This window comes from Ranitomeya imitator, chromosome 7, assembly GCF_032444005.1.
Source record: "Ranitomeya imitator isolate aRanImi1 chromosome 7, aRanImi1.pri, whole genome shotgun sequence".
In the NCBI taxonomy this organism is placed as follows: Eukaryota; Metazoa; Chordata; class Amphibia; order Anura; family Dendrobatidae; genus Ranitomeya; species Ranitomeya imitator.
Window position 1 is genome coordinate 115136683 of NC_091288.1, and position 19528 is coordinate 115156210.

Consider the following 19528-nt stretch of genomic DNA (forward strand, 5'->3'; position numbering starts at 1 on the left):
ATCATACTATATATAGGGAGGAACTGGGGCCATCATACTACAGTGCCTTGCAAAAGTATTCTGCCCCCTTGAACTTTTCAACCTTTTCCCACATGTCATGCTTCAAACATAAAGATACCAAATGTAAATTTTTGGTGAAAAATCAAGAACAAGTGGAACACAGTTGTGAAGTTGAACAAAATTTATTGGTTATTTTAAATATTTGTGGAAATTCAAAAACTGAAAAGTGGAGCGTGCAAATATTATTCGGTCCCTTTAACTTAATACTTTGTTGCACCACCTTTTGCTGCGATTACAGCTGCAAGTCGCTTAGGGTATGTTTCTATGTCTATGTGCACAAGTAGGAAAAGAGGTGCAGAATTTTCTGCACAAAATCCGCATCTCCTGGCAGAATCCCCATAATCCGCAGCCGCGGATTTGCCGCGGTTTTTCTGCGGATTTTGTGCGTTTTTTATGCAGAATTGATGCGGATTTTGTGCGGATTTTCTGCAGTTTTGGCAACTGCGGATTTTTATCATGGAGGGGTGCAGAAACGCTGCAGATCCGCACAAAAGAAGTGACATGCACTTCTTTGAAATCTGCAGCAATTCCGCACTGATTTTTCCGCACCATCTGCACAGCTTTTTTTTTGGCCCATTGATTTACATTGTACTGTACATCACAGTGTGGATCTGCAGTGTTTCTGCGCGGAAAAATCCGCTGCGGATCCGCAGCAAATCCGCATCGTGTGCACATATAGTTATATGAAAAACTTTGGGCACCCCTATTAATCTTAAGCTTAATGTTTTATAAAAATTGTTTTTTTGCAACAGCTATTTCAGTTTCATCTATCTAATAATTGATGGACACAGTAATGTTTCTGCCTTGAAATGAGGTTTATTGTACTAACAGAAAATGTACAATCTGCATTCAAACAAAATTTGACAGGTGCATAAGTATGGAAAAAAAAAGAAAGACTGACAGCACTCACTCATTGGGGCGCCCGGTCCACATCCAGGGAACCTTACTGGATAGTCCAGATAGTCCATAAATAAGTAAAGAACCAGCGCTCCATCCGGGTGTAGTATTCCAAAAAAGAACTTTATTGAGCCATGTTACAGCAACGTTTCGGCCCGAAGGTCTTTTTCAAGCATGTCTAAGGGTACGTTCACATTTGCGGTTTGCGCCGCAGTGTCGCCGCCGCAACAAAACGCATGCGTCGTGCGGCCCTATCTTTAACATTGGCGCCGCATGGGGCCGCATGTGCATGCATTGTGTTGCGTTGTGTTGCGTTTTACGCCGCATGCGGCGTTAGGGCGCACCTGTCTGGGCGCGGCAAACGCAACATGTTGCATTTTTCTGGCGGCGCCGACCTTTTAAAAAACGCATGCGTCGTGTTTGCATCGTGTTTGCGTCGTCGATGCGCCTTTTTTCCCATTGACTTGTATTGACAACGCAGACGACGCAAGTACTTGCGTCGTGGTGCGTTGTACGACGCATGCGTTTTCCAATAAAAAATGCAAAACATTGTCTAGACTTTGTCTAGACACAAAAAAAACAACCTATATATATAAAGAAACGAGGGGTTTGCCATTGTCTTTCACAAGTCATCACACCAGACAAGACTAGACTGGAGAATCTGCTTTCCAAACTTGTAAGTATATATTTCTCTTTGCACATTTTGTATTTTGTGTTTTATTTCTTGATTTGTCTATATTTTTGTAATGTTTGGTCTGTGCTATTACGGTTATGGGTTGTTATTGAAAAATTGTTTGTCTGGTTCTGATGTTCTTCTGGGTTAATAGGATTGCATTTATTTTCTTTTTTTTTTTTTTTCTTTTATTTTTTTTTTTACGTTAGTTTGGGTTTGGTTATGTGTTCTGTTCTTGTGTCATGTGGTTGTTCAATGTATTGATTTTTGCTCATTTTGTCTTGTAAAATTTCTGGTGCATGTTTTTCTGGTTTCTATTGTTGGTGGTAACTGTGTGGCATTTTCTTGGCTCATGTCTTGCTGTGTTTTGGATTATGCTGTTGGCTTTATTTTTTCTTTCCTTGAGTGTATTTTCTTGCTGGTGGGGGGGCAACATTTATGATGTCTTTGTATTGTATAGTTCCGTGCTGCTGCTATGCCATTATAGTTTCAATTGTACTTTCCCTTTATTTTAAAAAATATCGCTGATGTTTTTACGTCGTTTTCCGTATGGCATATATCTTCCTTCATTGACTGATTGCATTGCGAAGTGTGTAGTATAATTTTTATTTGTTTATATTATTTTTGGTGGTGGCCTTTTTTAAAAATTCCATGTGTTTTATTTTCTATTTGGCTATGGTTTATGTTTGGGTTGCTGTATATTTTTACAGCGGTTGTCCCGTAATGTTTATTGCTTGTTATCTAGAATGGTTTTTATTGCCTTTTGTCTTTCTGTGGTTAGATGTCACAAGATGTTGTTTTTTAGGATCATGTCTTGTTGCAATTGTAAAGTATTGCGTTCATTATTTTGCTCTTTCATTGTATTTTTGTGCCTGTAATGTTTTTTCAGAAAGTTTTGATATGTCCATTTTTGGACATAGGTGTCTATTTTTGCTTTTTGGTTTGGGTCTATTCTTGTATAGTTTCTTCTATTGATTGTCTTCTCTTGCAATGTATGGCGTTGTGGTGTCGCTTTCTTATTTTTGCTTTGTCCGATCAGTCAAAAGTCAATTGTGGTTGTTGTAAAAAATTTTGGGCATATTTTATTGTATGTGCCATATTTAGGTTTAGTTTTGATTTTTTTTTTTCATTTTTTCATGCCAGAACAAACGTGCTACAATGGCCACTGTGTCAGAATCGAGCCAATCGGCGCAGGGGAGTGTGGTGAGTAATTATGTCAATTTCCTTACTATTCGCAGTCATTTGTAGTTTTTAAAATAATTTCTTTATACAATTTTTACAGGCTTCTTCAAGTGAGGGTGAAGGAAGTCAGCGGGAGCAGAGAGGTCAGGGCCAAGGTGTGGCGTCAGCACGGCGAGTGAGTATTTTTATTAAACAATTTCTTTTTTTTTTTTGATTAGCATCCTGCTTTCACTAGGGATGTTTAGTAAGCTTACATTCAAACTTTTCAGGGTAGCAAGTATTGGGGGAAGGTAACAAAGGTGAAACAACCAAAACATTCAAAAATACAGGTGCAGAAACCATCAATATACATATATCAAATGACAAAGGATAGGGCCAAGGTACATATCATGACAGGTGCTGGTGTTTGTTAATATTTGCATATTTGTAACCTTTTCTGTTTTTAATTTTTCTAGGTTTCACAACGGGACCATGGAGTCATTGATGTGGAGCTCCTCATATCAAGCATCCAGGAGCGTGGCCCGTTGTGGGACAGCCGTGACTCCCGGCACATGGACCAGGTGGTGTTGAGGCGTTTGTGGGTAGAGGTGGCAAAGTCGCTGTGGGAGGGCTTTGACATAGCTCCTGCAAAGGACAAAGCCAACTTTGGTGAGTATTGCTGATACGCCGTGCAGATACGTTGCTATGACCCACCATCTTTCCAGGATAAACACAACCGTGTGTGATGCAATAAACGCCTAAAGTTTTGCATCGCACACGGTTGTTTTATCCATTTCAAATGCTACATATGTAACCTTTTTTTTCCTTTGCATTCACAGTTAAAAGGTTGAGGATCAGATGGCGATCCATCAAGGACCGTTTCAATAAGGGGCTACGGGCAGAGGAGGAGCGCTCGAAGAGTGGTGCTGCTGCGGCCAAGTCTGTGCCCTATAAATATTCCAAATGTTTACAGTTCTTAAGACCAGTCCTTGGCCGCCGTCAGTAAGTATTTTGTCCACAAAACATATTGCACAGCCCCATTACAGTGCCCAGCCACATAGCCTACTGCACAAACACATAGTACATTGCCCAGCCACGTACATTGTGCATCCACATAGTATATTGGCAGGTAACAATATCGCAGCCACATACCACACGTTCTAGCTACGTATCCACATAGTATATTTCACAGGCACATACTGTATTGCCCATCCATGTAGTCAGCGTAACATATTGGCCATCCACGTAAATGTATCCCTATTAAAATGCTATATAGGCCATTAGTTAATTTTTTGGGTTAAGCGTGAGTCCTTGTAGTCCATGACAGGTTAAGTTCTGAGTCAGGGTAGTTCTGATTGCAGGAATAATGATGAAGTCTCGATCACATGATCCGAACATCATGGTCGTTCCTGCAATCAGATCAGTGAAATCACTGGTTTTTTTTTTATTTAATTTTTTATCTTGACATTAAATTTTCAACTATTTTTGTGGCATAGGCAGCTTCCAGAAAGAGTTTTCGATTACAAAATTTTTATACCCACAGTGGTATACGGTCAAAATGCTTTGACAGCGGGAATGTTCATGATTGTTATCGTCGGCCCTAACGGTCAGCTGGCGATAACAATCAGAAATTAATTATTGGCCACACAGACTGTGAGACCGAGGATTTGTATTATTGTGTAATGTAATGCTATTTTTATTCCAGGAGTTGGCGTATGGGAGAGGTTATTCATTGAAGACTAATTTTTTCATTATCTTTTCACAGGACACACAGCAGCACCCTCGAGAGAGCTCGCCCCGCAGAAGCGGTCCTTCATGAATCGCCATCTGATCCATCACAGCCCTCCCACAGCGACAGCAGGCTTGCACCACCATCTGGTGAACCGGCAGCCGGTACATCAGGTGTTCCCCTGGCCGAGGCCTCTGGCGCACCTTCGTTTGGGTATTCCCGACAGCGCCAGCGGGCCTCGGACAGGCCAACCATGCCCGAATTTTTGCATTTGAGCACGGTTTTCCAGAACTGTTTCAAGGCGTTGAGCGATAACATGGACACTCGTCTGTCCAATATCGACCGGCGCCTTGAAACAATTGAAACCGAGCTCTCAAATCCGGCAAAACATTTTTTTAGTACCATTGCTAAGGGCATGGTGGAACACCTTACGCCGGAACTACAGATTTCAGTGATGCAGTCCTGCAACACTTCCTACGTGAGGGCTCTCCAGCAGGCTGGGGTCATGCAGTCAGCGACAATGGCAGTAGTGCCGTCGCTGGCAAGCATGACTCCCACTCCTGCTGGAGAGCCACTCCAGCCACCCCACCGTGGTCCACGTGCCGAGCGACGCCACCACAGGCACCATAACATAGTGCCGCCGACTCCTGCTCCTGCCATGCCTTCATCCTCCCGTAGGCGTCATCATGCTGGGGAACCTGCCACAGGACCCAAAAAAAAAAAAAAAAAGAGGAAACACAGACGGGCACACAAAGAGGCTCTGGTTGCTGTTCCAGTGACAACACCAACTGTCCGTAGGGGCTCGAGTTGCAGTAGGAGCAGCCAGGGCCAAACAAGGCTTGTGTTGCCTCCTCCCTCCCCTACAGAGGTGGCGGTTTCCTCCCCAGTATACCCTGGGGAGGGTTTGGATCTCCCATCAAGTCTACTTGACTATGTATCCTCCTCTTCGCCATCATCGTCATCTTCTCCATCATCCTCCCATTTCTCTCACCATTCCAGAGAAGACACCTACCATTCCCCCCTGGTGGCACAGGTGGAAACCCCCTAAGTTTAAGAACCCTTTTTGTTTTCTGTTTTCCCTCAATAAAAAATGTTATTTTTAAAAAACACTATTTGTTATTATTTATGCTATTATTTTCCAGAATTTATCTCGGCAAATCACGCCATGTGCTGTCTACACATATTTTGTGCTTCAAACACCTCATATATGCAATGTCAGACACTATTTTTTCAATTTTTAGTTTGCCTTTTTTTGGGTGTCTCTCATTGCTGTATGAGGTGTTCACAGTTAATGCAGCAGCGAAACAGACAATGATGCAGATCACTGCAGCGTCCGCTGGTTGGTCCCTGGAGAGCTGTCACAGACATCTCTCCAGCGAACAACGATGCAGAGGCCCACGTACATCATGTTGATAAGCGCAGGGCCACGCTTCAGATATTTACCCTGGTTTCAATTGGAAAACATCGCTGTTATCGTTGCTTATCAGGTAAAACACAAAGATACAGGTCGATCAGACAAACAAGTATATGTAATATTATGGTATAAAAATTGTATTTGAATCGGTATAGAATTTAAAAACTTTTTTATTTAATATTTTAAAAACAACAGGTTCAAGTTTTTATAGGAACATTAAATTTGTGAACTATACTTAGATGCAAAATTTGACATATACCAAACCAACCTAAACGGAACTTTGATTGCACATTTAACGGGAAATTATTTTTTTTTAATATATTTCTAACTTTCACAGTAGAGGTATTATTGGTGTAGTTACAATCAGAAGACAGTCCAAAAGTAACATTACTACACCATTTGATCTTGCCATGACACACGGCCAACATCTGACACAAAATAGGCCGCAAAACGATCACGCATCTGCGCAATTTCCACACTTGTCCTCAGAGGATGATCATGGTAATCGGGCAAGGGGTTGGCTATGGGTTCATCCAGTTCAACATTTATTCTCTCTTTGGCCATAATGAAATTGTGGAGAACCACACAAGCCTTCACCACCTCATCCACTGTTTCAATTTTAAGATTAATGGCCGATCCCAATATCCGCCATTTGGAAACGAGGATGCCAAAGGCGCACTCCACAGTCCTTCTGGCCCTGGACAGTCTGTAATTGAAAACCCTTTTTGTATGGTCCAAGCCCCGACTGGAGTAGGGTTTCAATAGGTTGGCAGACATTTGTAATGCCTCATCCCCTACCACAACAAATGGCATCGCAGGGCCTTCGGTGTGGGGAAGAGGTCGTGGCTGTGGGAAATTAAAATTGTTTCCATATAACTTTTGGCCCATATCCGACTCTTTAAATGTGCGCGAGTCATTTGCACGCCCAAATGCACCAATGTCCACTGCGAGAAAATGGCAGTCCGCACCGGCAATTGCCATGAGAACAGTTGAAAAGTATTTTTTATAATTGTAGAAAAGGGATCCACTTTTCGCAGGCTTGGTAATCCGAATGTGCTTTCCATCGACAGCGCCAATACAGTTTGGAAAATTACACACTTGGTTGAATTTCTGTGCGTTGGCCTCCCAGATTGCACTTGTAGGGACAGGTAAATATTCCTCCCGGAGATTATCCCACAAAGCGCGGCATGTCTCAGCAATAATTCCTGAAAGAGTGGAGACTCCAATCCGGAATTGAAAATGAAGTGACCTCAACGTTTCTCCGGTAGCCAGGAAACTGCAAAGAAGATAAAGAAATTTAGAATAAAGCACATTATAATTTATAAAAGTACATTGACCATTACAATTGAAAAAAATTAATAAAATAAAATAAAAAGTAAATACATATCACAGTCATTCAAACAGCAACGTACCGTAGAGTCACCAGCAGCCGTTCCTCTGCGGAAATAGCTCTCCGGAGCTGCGTGTCCTGCCTGCTAATGGATCCTTCCACCCGACGCAGAAGATAGCGGAAGCTCTCCTGTGACATCCGGGTATATTCGAAATATTTTTCCCGGTTGTCATTCAGTTCGCCAAACAAGCAATGGTATGCTCCACGACTCTCCCGGACTTCAACTATAGGGTGGATCCAAAAGCGGCGACGACTCCATCTCCGTTTTTCCCTTTCCCTTTCATTAAAACAGGCAACAGCATAGGCATGAGCCAAGGCAAATTCCATATCCATATCCATGTAGATACTGTTCATGGTTCGCTCCATCATGAATACCAGCAAAATGTGAGGAATTCATCTCTGCCAGGGTATATACACATTTGTTAACACCAACCCTCTTCTAGCCATTGGTGGTTCTTTATCTATTGTGTAGACACTTTTTATTGTGGGTGGGGGATGATGAATGACTCACTGCACTAAAAACGCATGCGTCTAAAAACCCTGCGTTTTTTGGTAAAAACGCAACTGTGTTTCAAAAACCCGCAGCGTTTTGCGACGCATGCGTTGAACGCATGTGGCGCAAAACGCTGCATTGTACATGCGTTTTGGTGCGTTTTTGTTTGCGTTGTGCGTTGCGGCGACGACGCAAATGTGAACTTAGTCTAATCATCTCAGGGGTCAGCCTTAAATAGCGTGGATGCCACACAGTGCACCAATCGCAATCGAGCCAACCCCCACCTTATAGTACAACATAATTAAAACAACAAAACAGACATCAGATACATGCATCATAAAAATCCACCACCGCAGATATAATGACCACAAAAGAGACATGGAAAAGGTGTATATACCTAGAGTAACATGGGTTGTTTACTTCTATACCAGCCAATCGGCACAATGTGTCAGTCGTTGCTATCCGGATGCAAACCAATCATGAATAAGTCCTATACCACCCTGTATATTGGATCCAACCAATTGCTTACTTCTAAAAACGGCACCTAAATATGCCTAATACCTATCAGAGGTCACAATCCTACAGAAGGTTCGCCATTCCACCAATCAGCCACCCTGTCATATAGCGCACCACTTACGTCATATTCATGCAATCCAGCTCTGACCATCACAGCATCTGGCCTGATCCCCGCCTCCAGCCATGTCGACCTCACCACAGGAGTGCGCACACGCACAACAAGCCGGGAGAATGCACCGCAATGAGCGGTGAAAATCAGCCGGCAGGAGCGCCCGCCCCCACACAAAGTGGCGATATCACATGACCGCGGCTACAGAACATTGCCTAGGTGATGTCAGTAGACTCAACTATCATAGCTGCATCGTCCAGCGCAGCCTATCACATATCATGAAGACACTACCGCACGAATGTGTACGTGCACAACCAACACTGATAGGATGCTGTCAAAAAACAGCAAACCCAGCCGGCCGGAGTGCACGCCCCCACCTCAGCAGCAATACCACATAACTACAGACAGAAAGGGTCACCTAGATGATATAAATAAACAAAAAACAAAAGGTGATATCATGTAGGGCGCTACAGCAAAAACATGCAAACCACCCAGTAATACATCAAACGCCAAAGATTATAGTCTGAAGCCCATCTCATGTCATATATTGGGAAAGACGGGATAGATTGAAGGCGGAACAACACTCCAACCCCGACACCCATCGTCCTCGGTGAATCCAGTCCCGAATGTCTGTATATATATAACAACCTATAAAACAAAATTAAGGTGAATATATAGAAACTAAACCACGGAGTGGACCACATTAAAAACAATACCGATGTGTGCTACCCAGACCCCATCAATATGATGAAACTACACCACACAGGTCTGTAAATTAAAATCCAAATTTAGACCCCCGGTTGTAGGGATCCCAACATGTAAATCCACTTTAGTTCCTTTTTCTTCAACAATTGCAGTCTGCCACCTCCCCTCCTAAGAGCCGGAACACTGTCAATGACCTTGAATCGCAGCTGGTTGACTGAATGCTTATGCTCAAGAAAGTGTTTCGGTACAGGTAACTCAATAAGCCCTGTCCTCACCGTATTCTTGTGCTTACTGATCCGAGCCCTAACCTCCATGGTCGTCTCACCAACATAGGTGAGCCCACACGGGCATACAATCATGTACACAACCCAACTCGATGTACAAGTGTACCTTTCAGGAAAATCTTTTTACCAGTATGGGGATGGCAGAAAAATTCCCCTTTCAGCATGTTGTTACAGCACGCACAGCCCAAACATGGAAAATTCCCATATTTGACCGTGCTAAGAGTTATTTTGTATTGAGATTTTTGATGTTCCAATATCGGAGCGAACGAACCTGTCCCTTAGATTTCGTTCCCTTCTGAAGGACATCAGTGGGTATGTCCCAAAACTAGGGATCGATGGCAGACTCCATTGCAAAAGTGACCAATGTTTCCTAATCACTTTACCAATCTGGTTACTAAGAACATACTGATCACGGAATTATTAAACTCCATCAAATCATGAAGCGTTAAATAAACCAAGTAACTTTATTGACACATAAAACCACAAACAATTAAAAAATGCCTCACAGTTACAGATAGTAAACAATACAGAGATCAGCTAGATAAGCAGGTATAAACCTATCCAGATAACATCAATCTTTATATTATAAAGTGCAAAAAATATGCTTTCTACTCAAGTTAGTAAGGCCCGGAGATTCTATTGTATACAGGTGACGATGCAGGCTGGGTATGGGGAGAACGATCCAACAGCGCCACTACGCGCTGTAAAAGCCTATCTCCTACTACTAAAGCCAGAACAGGTCATAGAAAAAAAGGCTGAAAAATCCATGCACGCAGGCAGAATTGCCCAGCAGAGGACGTAGATACGCCTATCATATATGGCTAAGCCTATAAGTCTATGAACCTCGTAACAAACTGGCCAAGTACCAAGGAAATACCCCACAGCTGGCGCCTGTAATGAAGAGGGTAAAACCCTCACCCCAATATGTAAACAAATCCAGCCCAGCAGACAATCCCGTCTACCTCTAATCACAGCTCCCGTACGGCCAAGAACAAATCGAACTCCACAAAAGCGAAGAGCATATGAAAATGGGAACAGATCCCATACATATTACCTGAATATGCTTCCTGCAATAACAGCCTCGTGGCACGCTGAAGCTCTGTTAACCCCGACGCGCGTTTCGCATCTGCTTCCTCATGGGGGTGTGTCGCAGGTAAGGCGTCATGGTATCTTTAAAAGCAGAGGCAGCCAATCCCAATCGCGGAATAGGGCGAGCCCCCAGTGAGTCATACTACCCAGAAAACCCACACCTATCCAAAAATCCTCAGGGCGGGGTTTCCCAGAGCACTATCAATGCAGCCTGTACGTCACCCAGATCAAAACCAATCCTAACTAAACCAAAATCGCGGAGAGCCAGTGATTGTATACTACCCACAATAATGTGGGAGAGACCAATCGGCGCCGGCCAATCGGCGTCACACAAATGTCCCCACCGATGGAACACCGGCGTCAGGGCATGGGGACCGCGCAGAGCACAGCAAGGCACCGCCAGAGCCACCCCTGCAGGATGAGGCACCGACAGCAACCATCGCCCTCAGCATGATCCCACATGCTCCAACATGCACGCCGACCACCGCACGGAGCACACCACATACCGCACTCCCCCAGCGCCAGGTACCGGTATCGCCCGATGAATATAGGATGACAAACACATCACTACCAACATGGGGGCGTCACCGTCCTCTACAGCCAAAGCATTGCGTGACCCAATATATAGCAGTAATAGGTGTCCATCAACAAGAAGGCGCTAATAGCGCTAAGGGAGGACCCCATAACGTGTCAATACAGTCCATATGCATACCTAACACCCATCATTGTAGCCCAAGAAACCTCCCTACACAATTCTACTGCGACCAAATATAATAATTCAATGCAAAAAACTCAATAAATACATATAAAAATTAAATCTATATTTATCAATTTGTCCATATTTGCTGATAGTTGCAGGGCACTTGGATCCACAGTCGGGTGTTCTGGTAGCAGATCACATAGAGTTTATACAGAAACTAGTGATTCAATTACAGCCCCGAAATGAAGTACTGTAGATCTTTCCAATTATGTGAGGGTCCCATGTTTGTGCCACATTGTTAATGCCGATTCCACTGTACAGTCTTGATGAAGAGTCCCCATCGGAAACCAAATTGGACACGACCATCTTCGGGGTACCAACAATGTCCATGATCTTATATAAGGAAAAAAACCACGACCCCTAGATATAGCGTGTGGATTCTGAAAGTAGATGACTCACATTAAAAACAATTCAAAACAAACCAAACCCCAAAAGACACAACACGTAAAGATAAAAAAATCCTTAAAAGGACCGACCAAATCCAAAATGTACACAAAAGACCAAACTGTTGATGATCATAAAAAGGAACTGAAGCCTAAATTTTCGTTTAACCCTTGTGGAGCCAGTGTGCTTTCAATAATAATTTGCAAGAATTCTAAGGAGCACGCTGAAGCAGCTGACATCCATCGATCTACTAATTGTTGCTCACCCAGGTCAAAAGTTGGATACAGCTGCACCCTCAAGCCTCTAGGGATGATTTTTTGATTCACATAATTCTCTAGGGTGGTCTTGGTCCACCACACTCTAGTCTTTTTGTGTACATAATTTTTATACTGTTACATCAAATCTTTATCATTGCTGGTAACATCGGTCACTAACTGCGAGGCACTTGCTTGAAAAATAGTAGAAGCCTTCTGACGCCAGGTCAATTCTCTGGCCGTAAAGTCCATACTGGACCACTGTGTGCACTGCCAACAGACAGAAAAATATACAATAAGCACAAAGCACAAGCCCATTTCCTCTGTACAACGAACTCAAGCTTCGTGTCCGCGAACATGTGCGGGACATTGAGAGAGCCGTAACTGCAGAAGATCTTACCTGTTTAAAGACACTCCCGAGACATTATAAAAAACATCACGACTGTAACCCTCGCTCTATGGTGATTAAGGGCATTGACCTGGTGACGGTTGGTCCTAGAGGTGGTGATCTTGGTAAAGCCCTTGCACAAGTGGAGAGCCGGTGGATTTACTGGTTGGGCACACTGGCTCCACAAGGGTTAAACAAAAATTTAGGCTTCAGTTCCTTTTTATGATCATCAACAGTTTGGTCTTTTGTGTACATTTTGGATTTGGTCGGTCCTTTTAAGGATTTTTTTTATCTTTACGTGTTGTGTCTTTTGGGGTTTGGTTTGTTTTGAATTGTTTTTAATGTGAGTCATCTACTTTCAGAATCCACACGCTATATCTAGGGGTCGTGGTCATCTTCCTTATACAAGATCATGGATATTGTTGGTACTCCGAAGATGGTCGTGTCCAATTTGGTTTCCGATGGGGACTCTTCATCAAGACTGTACATGGGAAACGAATCCACACGCTATATCTAGGGGTCGTGGTTATTTTCCTTATATAAGATCATGGACATTCTTGGTATCCCGAAGATGGTCGTGTCCAATTTGGTTTCTGATGGGGACTGTTGTGAATTCTGTTGTCGGGCTCCCTCCTGTGGTTATGAATGGTACTTCGGCTGGTTCTGTTCATGGACTTCCTCTGGTGGGTGTTTCTGAGTTTCCTTCCACAGGTGACGAGGTTAATTCGTTAGCTGCTGCTCTATTTAACTCCACTTAGATCTTTCCTCCATGCCACCTGTCAATGTTCCTGTATTGGTCTAGTTCACTCCTGGATCGTTCTTGTGACCTGTCTTCCCATCAGAAGCTAAGTTCCAGCTTGTATTTCATTGGTTTGCTATTTTTCTGTCCAGCGTGCTATTTAATTTGTTGTCTTGCTTGCTGGAAGCTCTGGGACGCAGAGGGAGCGCCTCTGCACCGTGAGTCGGTGCGGAGGGTCTTTTTGCGCCCTCTGCGTGGTCTTTTTGTAGGTTTTTGTGCTGACCACAAAGTAGCCTTTCCTATCCTCGGTCTGTTCAGTAAGTCAGGCCTCACTTTGCTTAATCTATTTCATCTCTGTGTTTGTATTTTCATCTTTACTCACAGTCATTATATGTGGGGGGCTGCCTTTTCCTTTGGGGAATTTCTCTGAGGCAAGGTAGGCTTTATTTTTCTATCTTCAGGGCTAGCTAGTTTCTTAGGCTGTGCCGAGTTGCATAGGGAGCGTTAGGCGCAATCCACGGCTATTTCTAGTGTGGTTGATAGGTTTAGGGATTGCGGTCAGCAGAGTTCCCACATCCCAGAGCTCGTCCTTTATTATCAGTAACTATCAGGTCATTCCGTGTGCTCTTAACCACCAGGTCCATTATTGTCCTGACCACCAGGTCATAACAGTACAGGTGGCCCAAAGTACTAATGCATCTCAATAGAGGGATAAGAGAAGTTCTGAGACCATTTTTTTTTCTTTGCAGTGTGTTTTGTCTCAATTTTCCCCTTTACCTCTGGGTGGTTCAGGACACTGGTGTAAACATGGACATTCAAGGTCTGTCCTCTTGGATGGATAAGCTCACTACAAGGATACAAAACATTCAAGATTTTGTGGTTCAGAATCCGATGTCAGAGCCTAGGATTCCTATTCCTGATTTGTTTTTTGGTGATAGATCTAAGTTCTTGAATTTCAAAAATGATTGTAAATTGTTTCTTGCCTTGAAACCTCGCTCCTCAGGTGACCCTGTTCAACAAGTAAAGATCATTATTTCTTTGTTACGTGGTGACCCTCAAGACTGGGCATTTTCCCTTGCGCCAGGAGTTCCGGCATTGCGTGATGTTGATGCGTTTTTCCTGGCACTTGGATTGCTTTATGACGAACCTAATTCAGTGGATCAGGCAGAGAAAATCTTCCTGGCTCTGTGTCAGGGTCAGGATGAAGCGGAGATATATTGTCAGAAGTTTAGAAAGTGGTCTGTGCTCACTCAGTGGAATGAATGTGCCCTGGCAGCAATCTTCAGAAAGGGTCTCTCTGAAGCCCTTAAGGATGTCATGGTGGGGTTTCCCATGCCTGCTGGTCTGAATGAGTCTATGTCCTTGGCCATTCAGATCGATCGATGCTAGCGTGAGCGTAAAGCTGTGCACCATTTGGCGGTACTATCTGTGCATGGGCCTGAGCCTATGCAATGTGATAGGACTTTGACCAGAGCTGAACGGCAAGAACACAGACGTCGGAATGGGCTATGTTTTTACTGTGGTGATTCCACTCATGCTATCTCCGATTGTCATAAGCGCACTAAGCGGTTCGCTAGGTCTGCCACCATTGGTACGGTACAGTCTAAATTTCTATTGTCTGTTACTCTGATTTGCTCTCTGTCATCCTATTCTGTTATGGCATTTGTGGATTCAGGCACTGCCCTGAATTTGATGGACTTGGAGTATGCTAGGCGCTGTGTTTTTTTCTTGGAGCCCTTGCAGTATCCTATTCCATTGAGAGGAATTGATGCTACGCCTTTGGCCAAGAATAAGCCTCAGTATTGGACCCAATTGACTATGTGCATGGCTCCTGCACATCAGGAGGATATCCGCTTTCTGGTGTTGCATAATCTGCATGATGTGGTCGTTTTGGGGTTGCCATGGCTACAGGTTCATAATCCAGTATTGGACTGGAAATCTATGTCTGTGTCCAGATGGGGTTGCCAGGGGGTACATGGTGATGTTCCATTTTTGTCTATTTCGTCTTCCACTCCTTCTGAAATTCCAGAGTTTTTGTCGGATTTTCGGGATGTATTTGATGAGCCCAAAGCCAGTGCCCTACCTCCTCATAGGGATTGCGATTGTGCAATTAATTTGATTGATGGTAGTAAGTTTCCTAAGGGTCGATTGTTCAATTTATCTGTGCCAGAACACGCCACTATGCGGAGTTATATAAAGGAATCCTTGGAGAAAGGCCATATTCGCCCGTCGTCATCACCGTTAGGAGCAGGGTTCTTTTTTGTGGCCAAGAAGGATGGTTCTTTGAGACCTTGTATTGATTACCGCCTTCTTAATAAAATTACAGTCAAATTTCAGTATCCTTTGCCGTTGCTGTCTGATTTGTTTGCTCGTATTAAAGGGGCTAGTTGGTTCACCAAGATAGATCTTCGAGGGGCGTATAATCTTGTGCGTATTAAACAAGGCGATGAATGGAAAACAGCATTTAATACGCCTGAGGGCCATTTTGAGTACCTGGTTATGCCATTCGGCTTTCCAATGCTCCATCAGTATTTCAGTCCTTTATGCATGACATCTTCCGAGAGTACCTGGATAAATTCCTGATTGTGTATTTGGATGATATTTTGGTCTTTTCGGATGATTGGGAGTCTCATGTGAAGCAGGTCAGAATGGTGTTCCAGGTCCTTCGTGTGAATTCCTTGTTTGTGAAGGGGTCAAAGTGTCTCTTTGGAGTTCAGAAGGTTTCATTTTTGGGGTTCATTTTTTCCCCTTCTACTATCGAGATGGACCCTGTTAAAGTCCAGGCCATTTATGATTGGACTCAGCCGACATCTGTGAAGAGCCTGCAAAAGTTCCTGGGCTTTGCTAATTTTTATTGGTGTTTCATCGCTAATTTGTCTACTGTTGCTAAACCGTTGACTGATTTGACCAAGAAGGGTGCTGATGTGGTCAATTGGTCTTCTGCGGCTGTAGAGGCTTTTCAGGAGTTGAAGCGTCGTTTTTCTTCTGCCCCTGTGTTGTGCCAGCCAGATGTTTCGCTTCCGTTTCAGGTTGAGGTTGATGCTTCTGAGATTGGAGCAGGGGCTGTTTTGTCGCAAAGAAGTTCTGATGGCTCGGTGATGAAGCCATGTGCTTTCTTTTCTAGAAAGTTTTCGCCTGCTGAGCGTAACTATGATGTTGGTAATCGTGAATTGTTGGCCATGAAGTGGGCATTCGAGGAGTGGCGTCATTGGCTGGAAGGAGCCAAGCATCGCGTGGTGGTCTTGACAGATCACAAGAATTTGACTTATCTTGAGTCTGCCAAACGGTTGAATCCGAGACAGGCTCAATGGTCGTTATTTTTCTCCCGTTTTGATTTTGTGGTTTCGTACCTTCCGGGCTCTAAGAATGTGAAGGCTGATGCCCTGTAAAGGAGTTTTGTGCCTGACTCTCCAGGTGTTCCTGAGCCGGCGGGTATTCTCAAAGAGGGGGTAATTTTGTCTGCCATTTCCCCTGATTTGCGGCAGGTGCTGCAAAAATTTCAGGCTGATAGACCTGACCGTTGCCCAGCGGAGAAACTGTTTGTCCCTGATAGATGGACTAGTAGAGTTATCTCTGAGATTCATTGTTCAGTGTTGGCTGGGCATCCTGGAATCTTTGGTACCAGAGATTTGGTGGCTAGATCCTTCTGGTGGCCGTCTTTGTCGCGGGATGTGCGTTCTTTTGTGCAGTCCTGTGGGACTTGTGCTCGGGCTAAGCCCTGCTGTTCTCATGCCAGTGGGTTGCTTTTGCCCTTGCCGGTCCCGAAGAGGCCCTGGACGCATATTTCTATGGATTTTATTTCGGATCTCCCCGTCTCTCAAAAGATGTCGGTCATTTGGGTGGTTTGTGATCGCTTTTCTAAGATGGTCCATTTGGTATCTTTGTCTAAATTGCCTTCCTTCTCTGATTTGGTGCCATTATTTTTCCAGCATGTGGTTCGTTTAAATGGTATCCCGGAGAACATCGTTTCTGACAGAGGTTCCCAGTTTGTTTCAAGGTTTTGGCGATCCTTTTGTGCTAGGATGGGCATTGATTTGTCTGTTTCCTCGGCTTTCCATCCTCAGACAAATGGCCAAACCGAACGAACTAATCAAACTTTGGAAACATATCTGAGATGCTTTGTTTCTGCTGATCAGGATGATTGGGTGTCCTTTTTGCCACTGGCTGAGTTCGCCCTTAATAATCGGGCCAGCTCGGCTACTTTGGTTTCGCCGTTTTTCTGCAATTCTGGTTTCCATCCTCGTTTCTCTTCAGGGCAGGTTGAGTCTTCGGACTGTCCTGGTGTAGATACTGTGGTGGATAGCTTGCAGCAGATTTGGACTCATGTGGTGGACAATTTGACATTGTCCCAGGAGAAGGCTCAACGTTTCGCTAACCGCCGGTGCTGTGTGGGTCCCCGACTTCGTGTTGGGGATTTGGTTTGGTTGTCGTCTCGTTATGTTCCTATGAAGGTTTCCTCTCCTAAGTTTAAGCCTCGTTTTATTGGTCCGTATAATATTTCTGAGGTTATCAATCCTGTGTCATTTCGTTTGGCCCTTCCTGCTTCTTTTGCCATCCATAATGTGTTCCATAGGTCGTTATTGCGGAGATACGTGGCGCCTGTGGTTCCATCCGTTGATCCTCCTGCCCCGGTGTTAATTGAGGGGGAGTTGGAGTATGTGGTGGAGAAGATTTTGGATTCTCGTGTTTCGAGACGGAAACTCCAGTACGTGGTCAAGTGGAAGAGTTATGGTCAGGAAGATAATTCCTGGGTTTTTGCCTCTGATGTTCATGCTGCCGATCTGGTTCGTGCCTTTCATTTGGCTCATCCTGGTCGGCCTGGGGGCTCTGGTGAGGGTTCGGTGACGCCTCCTCAAGGGGGGGTACTGTTGTGAATTCTGTTGTCGGGCTCCCTCCTGTGGTCATGAATGGTACTTCGGCTGGTTCTGTTGATGGACTTCCTCTGGTGGGTGTTTCTGAGTTTCCTTCCACAGGTGACGAGGTTAATTCGTTAGCTGCTGCTCTATTTAACTCCACTTAGATCTTTCCTCCATGCCACCTGTCAATGTTCCAGTATTGGTCTTGTTCACTCCTGGATCGTTCTTGTGACCTGTCTTCCCATCAGAAGCTAAGTTCCAGCTTGTATTTCATTGGTTTGCTATTTTTCTGTCCAGCTTGCTATTTAATTTGTTGTCTTGCTTGCTGGAAGCTCTGGGACGCAGAGGGAGCGCCTCCGCACCGTGAGTCGGTGCGGAGGGTCTTTTTGCGCCCTCTGCGTGGTCTTTTTGTAGGTTTTTGTGCTGACCGCAAAGTAACCTTTCCTATCCTCGGTCTGTTCAGTAAGTCAGGCCTCACTTTGCTTAATCTATTTCATCTCTGTGTTTGTATTTTCATCTTTACTCACAGTCATTATATGTGGGGGGCTGCCTTTTCCTTTGGGGAATTTCTCTGAGGCAAGGTAGGCTTTATTTTTCTATCTTCAGGGCTAGCTAGTTTCTTAGGCTGTGCCGAGTTGCATAGGGAGCGTTAGGCACAATCCACGGCTATTTCTAGTGTGGTTGATAGGTTTAGGGATTGCGGTCAGCAGAGTTCCCACGTCCCAGAGCTCGTCCTTTATTATCAGTAACTATCAGGTCATTCCGTGTGCTCTTAACCACAAGGTCCATTATTGTCCTGACCACCAGGTCATAACAGGGGACTCTTCATCAAGACTGTACAGTAGAATCGGCATTAACAATGTGGCACAAACATGGGACCCTCACAGAATTGGAAAGATCTACAGTACTTCATTTCGGGGCTGTAATTGAATCACTAGTTTCTGTATAAACTCTATGTGATCTGCTACCAGAACACCCGACTGTGGATCCAAGTGCCCTGCAACTATCAGCAAATATGGACAAATTGATAAATATAGATTTAATTTTTATATGTATTTATTGAGTTTTTTGCATTGAATTATTACATTTGGTCGCAGTAGAATTGTGTGGGGAGGTTTCTTGGGCTACAATGATGGGTGTTAGGTATGCATATGGACTGTATTGACACGTTATGGGGTCCTCCCTTAGCACTATTAGCGCCTTCTTGTTGATGGACATCTATTTCTGCTATATATTGGGTCACGCAATGCTTTGGCTGTAGAGGACGGTGACGCCCCCATGTTGGTAGCGATGTGTTTGCCATCCTATATTCATCAGGCGATACCGGTACCTGGCGCTGGGGGAGTGCGGTATGTGGTGTGCTCCGTGCGTGGTCGGCATGCATGTTGGAGCATGTGGGATCATGCTGAGGGCGATGGTTGCTGTCGGTGCCTCATCCTGCAGGGGTGGCTCTGGCGGTGCCTCGCTGTGCTCTGCGAGGTCCCCATGCCCTGACGCCGGTGTTCCCGCGGTGGGGACGTTTGTGTGACGCCGATTGGCCGGCGCCGATTGGTCTCTCCCACATTATTGTGGGTAGTATACAATAACTGGCTCTCCGCGATTTTGGTTTAGTTAGGATTGGTTTTGA

At 44.4% G+C, this 19528-nt stretch overlaps 2 protein-coding genes across 2 annotated transcripts; one reads left to right on the forward strand and one right to left on the reverse strand.

Moving 5' to 3' along the window:
- The first annotated feature begins 1867 nt into the window (after window positions 1–1867).
- LOC138646110 (uncharacterized) lies at window positions 1868–5568 on the forward strand. The gene is made up of 5 exons (XM_069735574.1): window positions 1868–2833; window positions 2913–2987; window positions 3268–3460; window positions 3631–3793; window positions 4557–5568. Exons 1-5 carry the CDS (start codon window positions 2789–2791, stop codon window positions 5566–5568), a joined length of 1488 nt encoding a protein of 495 aa, XP_069591675.1. The 5' UTR covers window positions 1868–2788.
- Window positions 5569–6272: 704 nt separating this feature from the next.
- LOC138644869 (uncharacterized) lies at window positions 6273–7843 on the reverse strand. The gene is made up of 2 exons (XM_069733761.1): window positions 7347–7843; window positions 6273–7210 (listed from the first exon to the last, which is right to left on the reverse strand). Exons 1-2 carry the CDS (start codon window positions 7691–7693, stop codon window positions 6325–6327), a joined length of 1233 nt encoding a protein of 410 aa, XP_069589862.1. The 5' UTR covers window positions 7694–7843; the 3' UTR covers window positions 6273–6324.
- Window positions 7844–19528: the final 11685 nt, after the last annotated feature.

Bases quoted from the DNA above. Each gene is read 5' to 3' on its own strand.
- LOC138644869 (XM_069733761.1), bottom strand. From the start codon at position 7,693: ATGATGGAGCGAACCATGAACAGTATCTACATGGATATGGATATGGAA. The intron at 7,211-7,346 runs GTACGTTGCTGT...TCTTCTTTGCAG, and splicing joins CGGCTGCTGGTGACTCTACG to TTTCCTGGCTACCGGAGAAA.
- LOC138646110 (XM_069735574.1), top strand. From the start codon at position 2,789: ATGGCCACTGTGTCAGAATCGAGCCAATCGGCGCAGGGGAGTGTG. The intron at 2,834-2,912 runs GTGAGTAATTAT...CAATTTTTACAG, and splicing joins AATCGGCGCAGGGGAGTGTG to GCTTCTTCAAGTGAGGGTGA. The intron at 2,988-3,267 runs GTGAGTATTTTT...TAATTTTTCTAG, and splicing joins GTGTGGCGTCAGCACGGCGA to GTTTCACAACGGGACCATGG.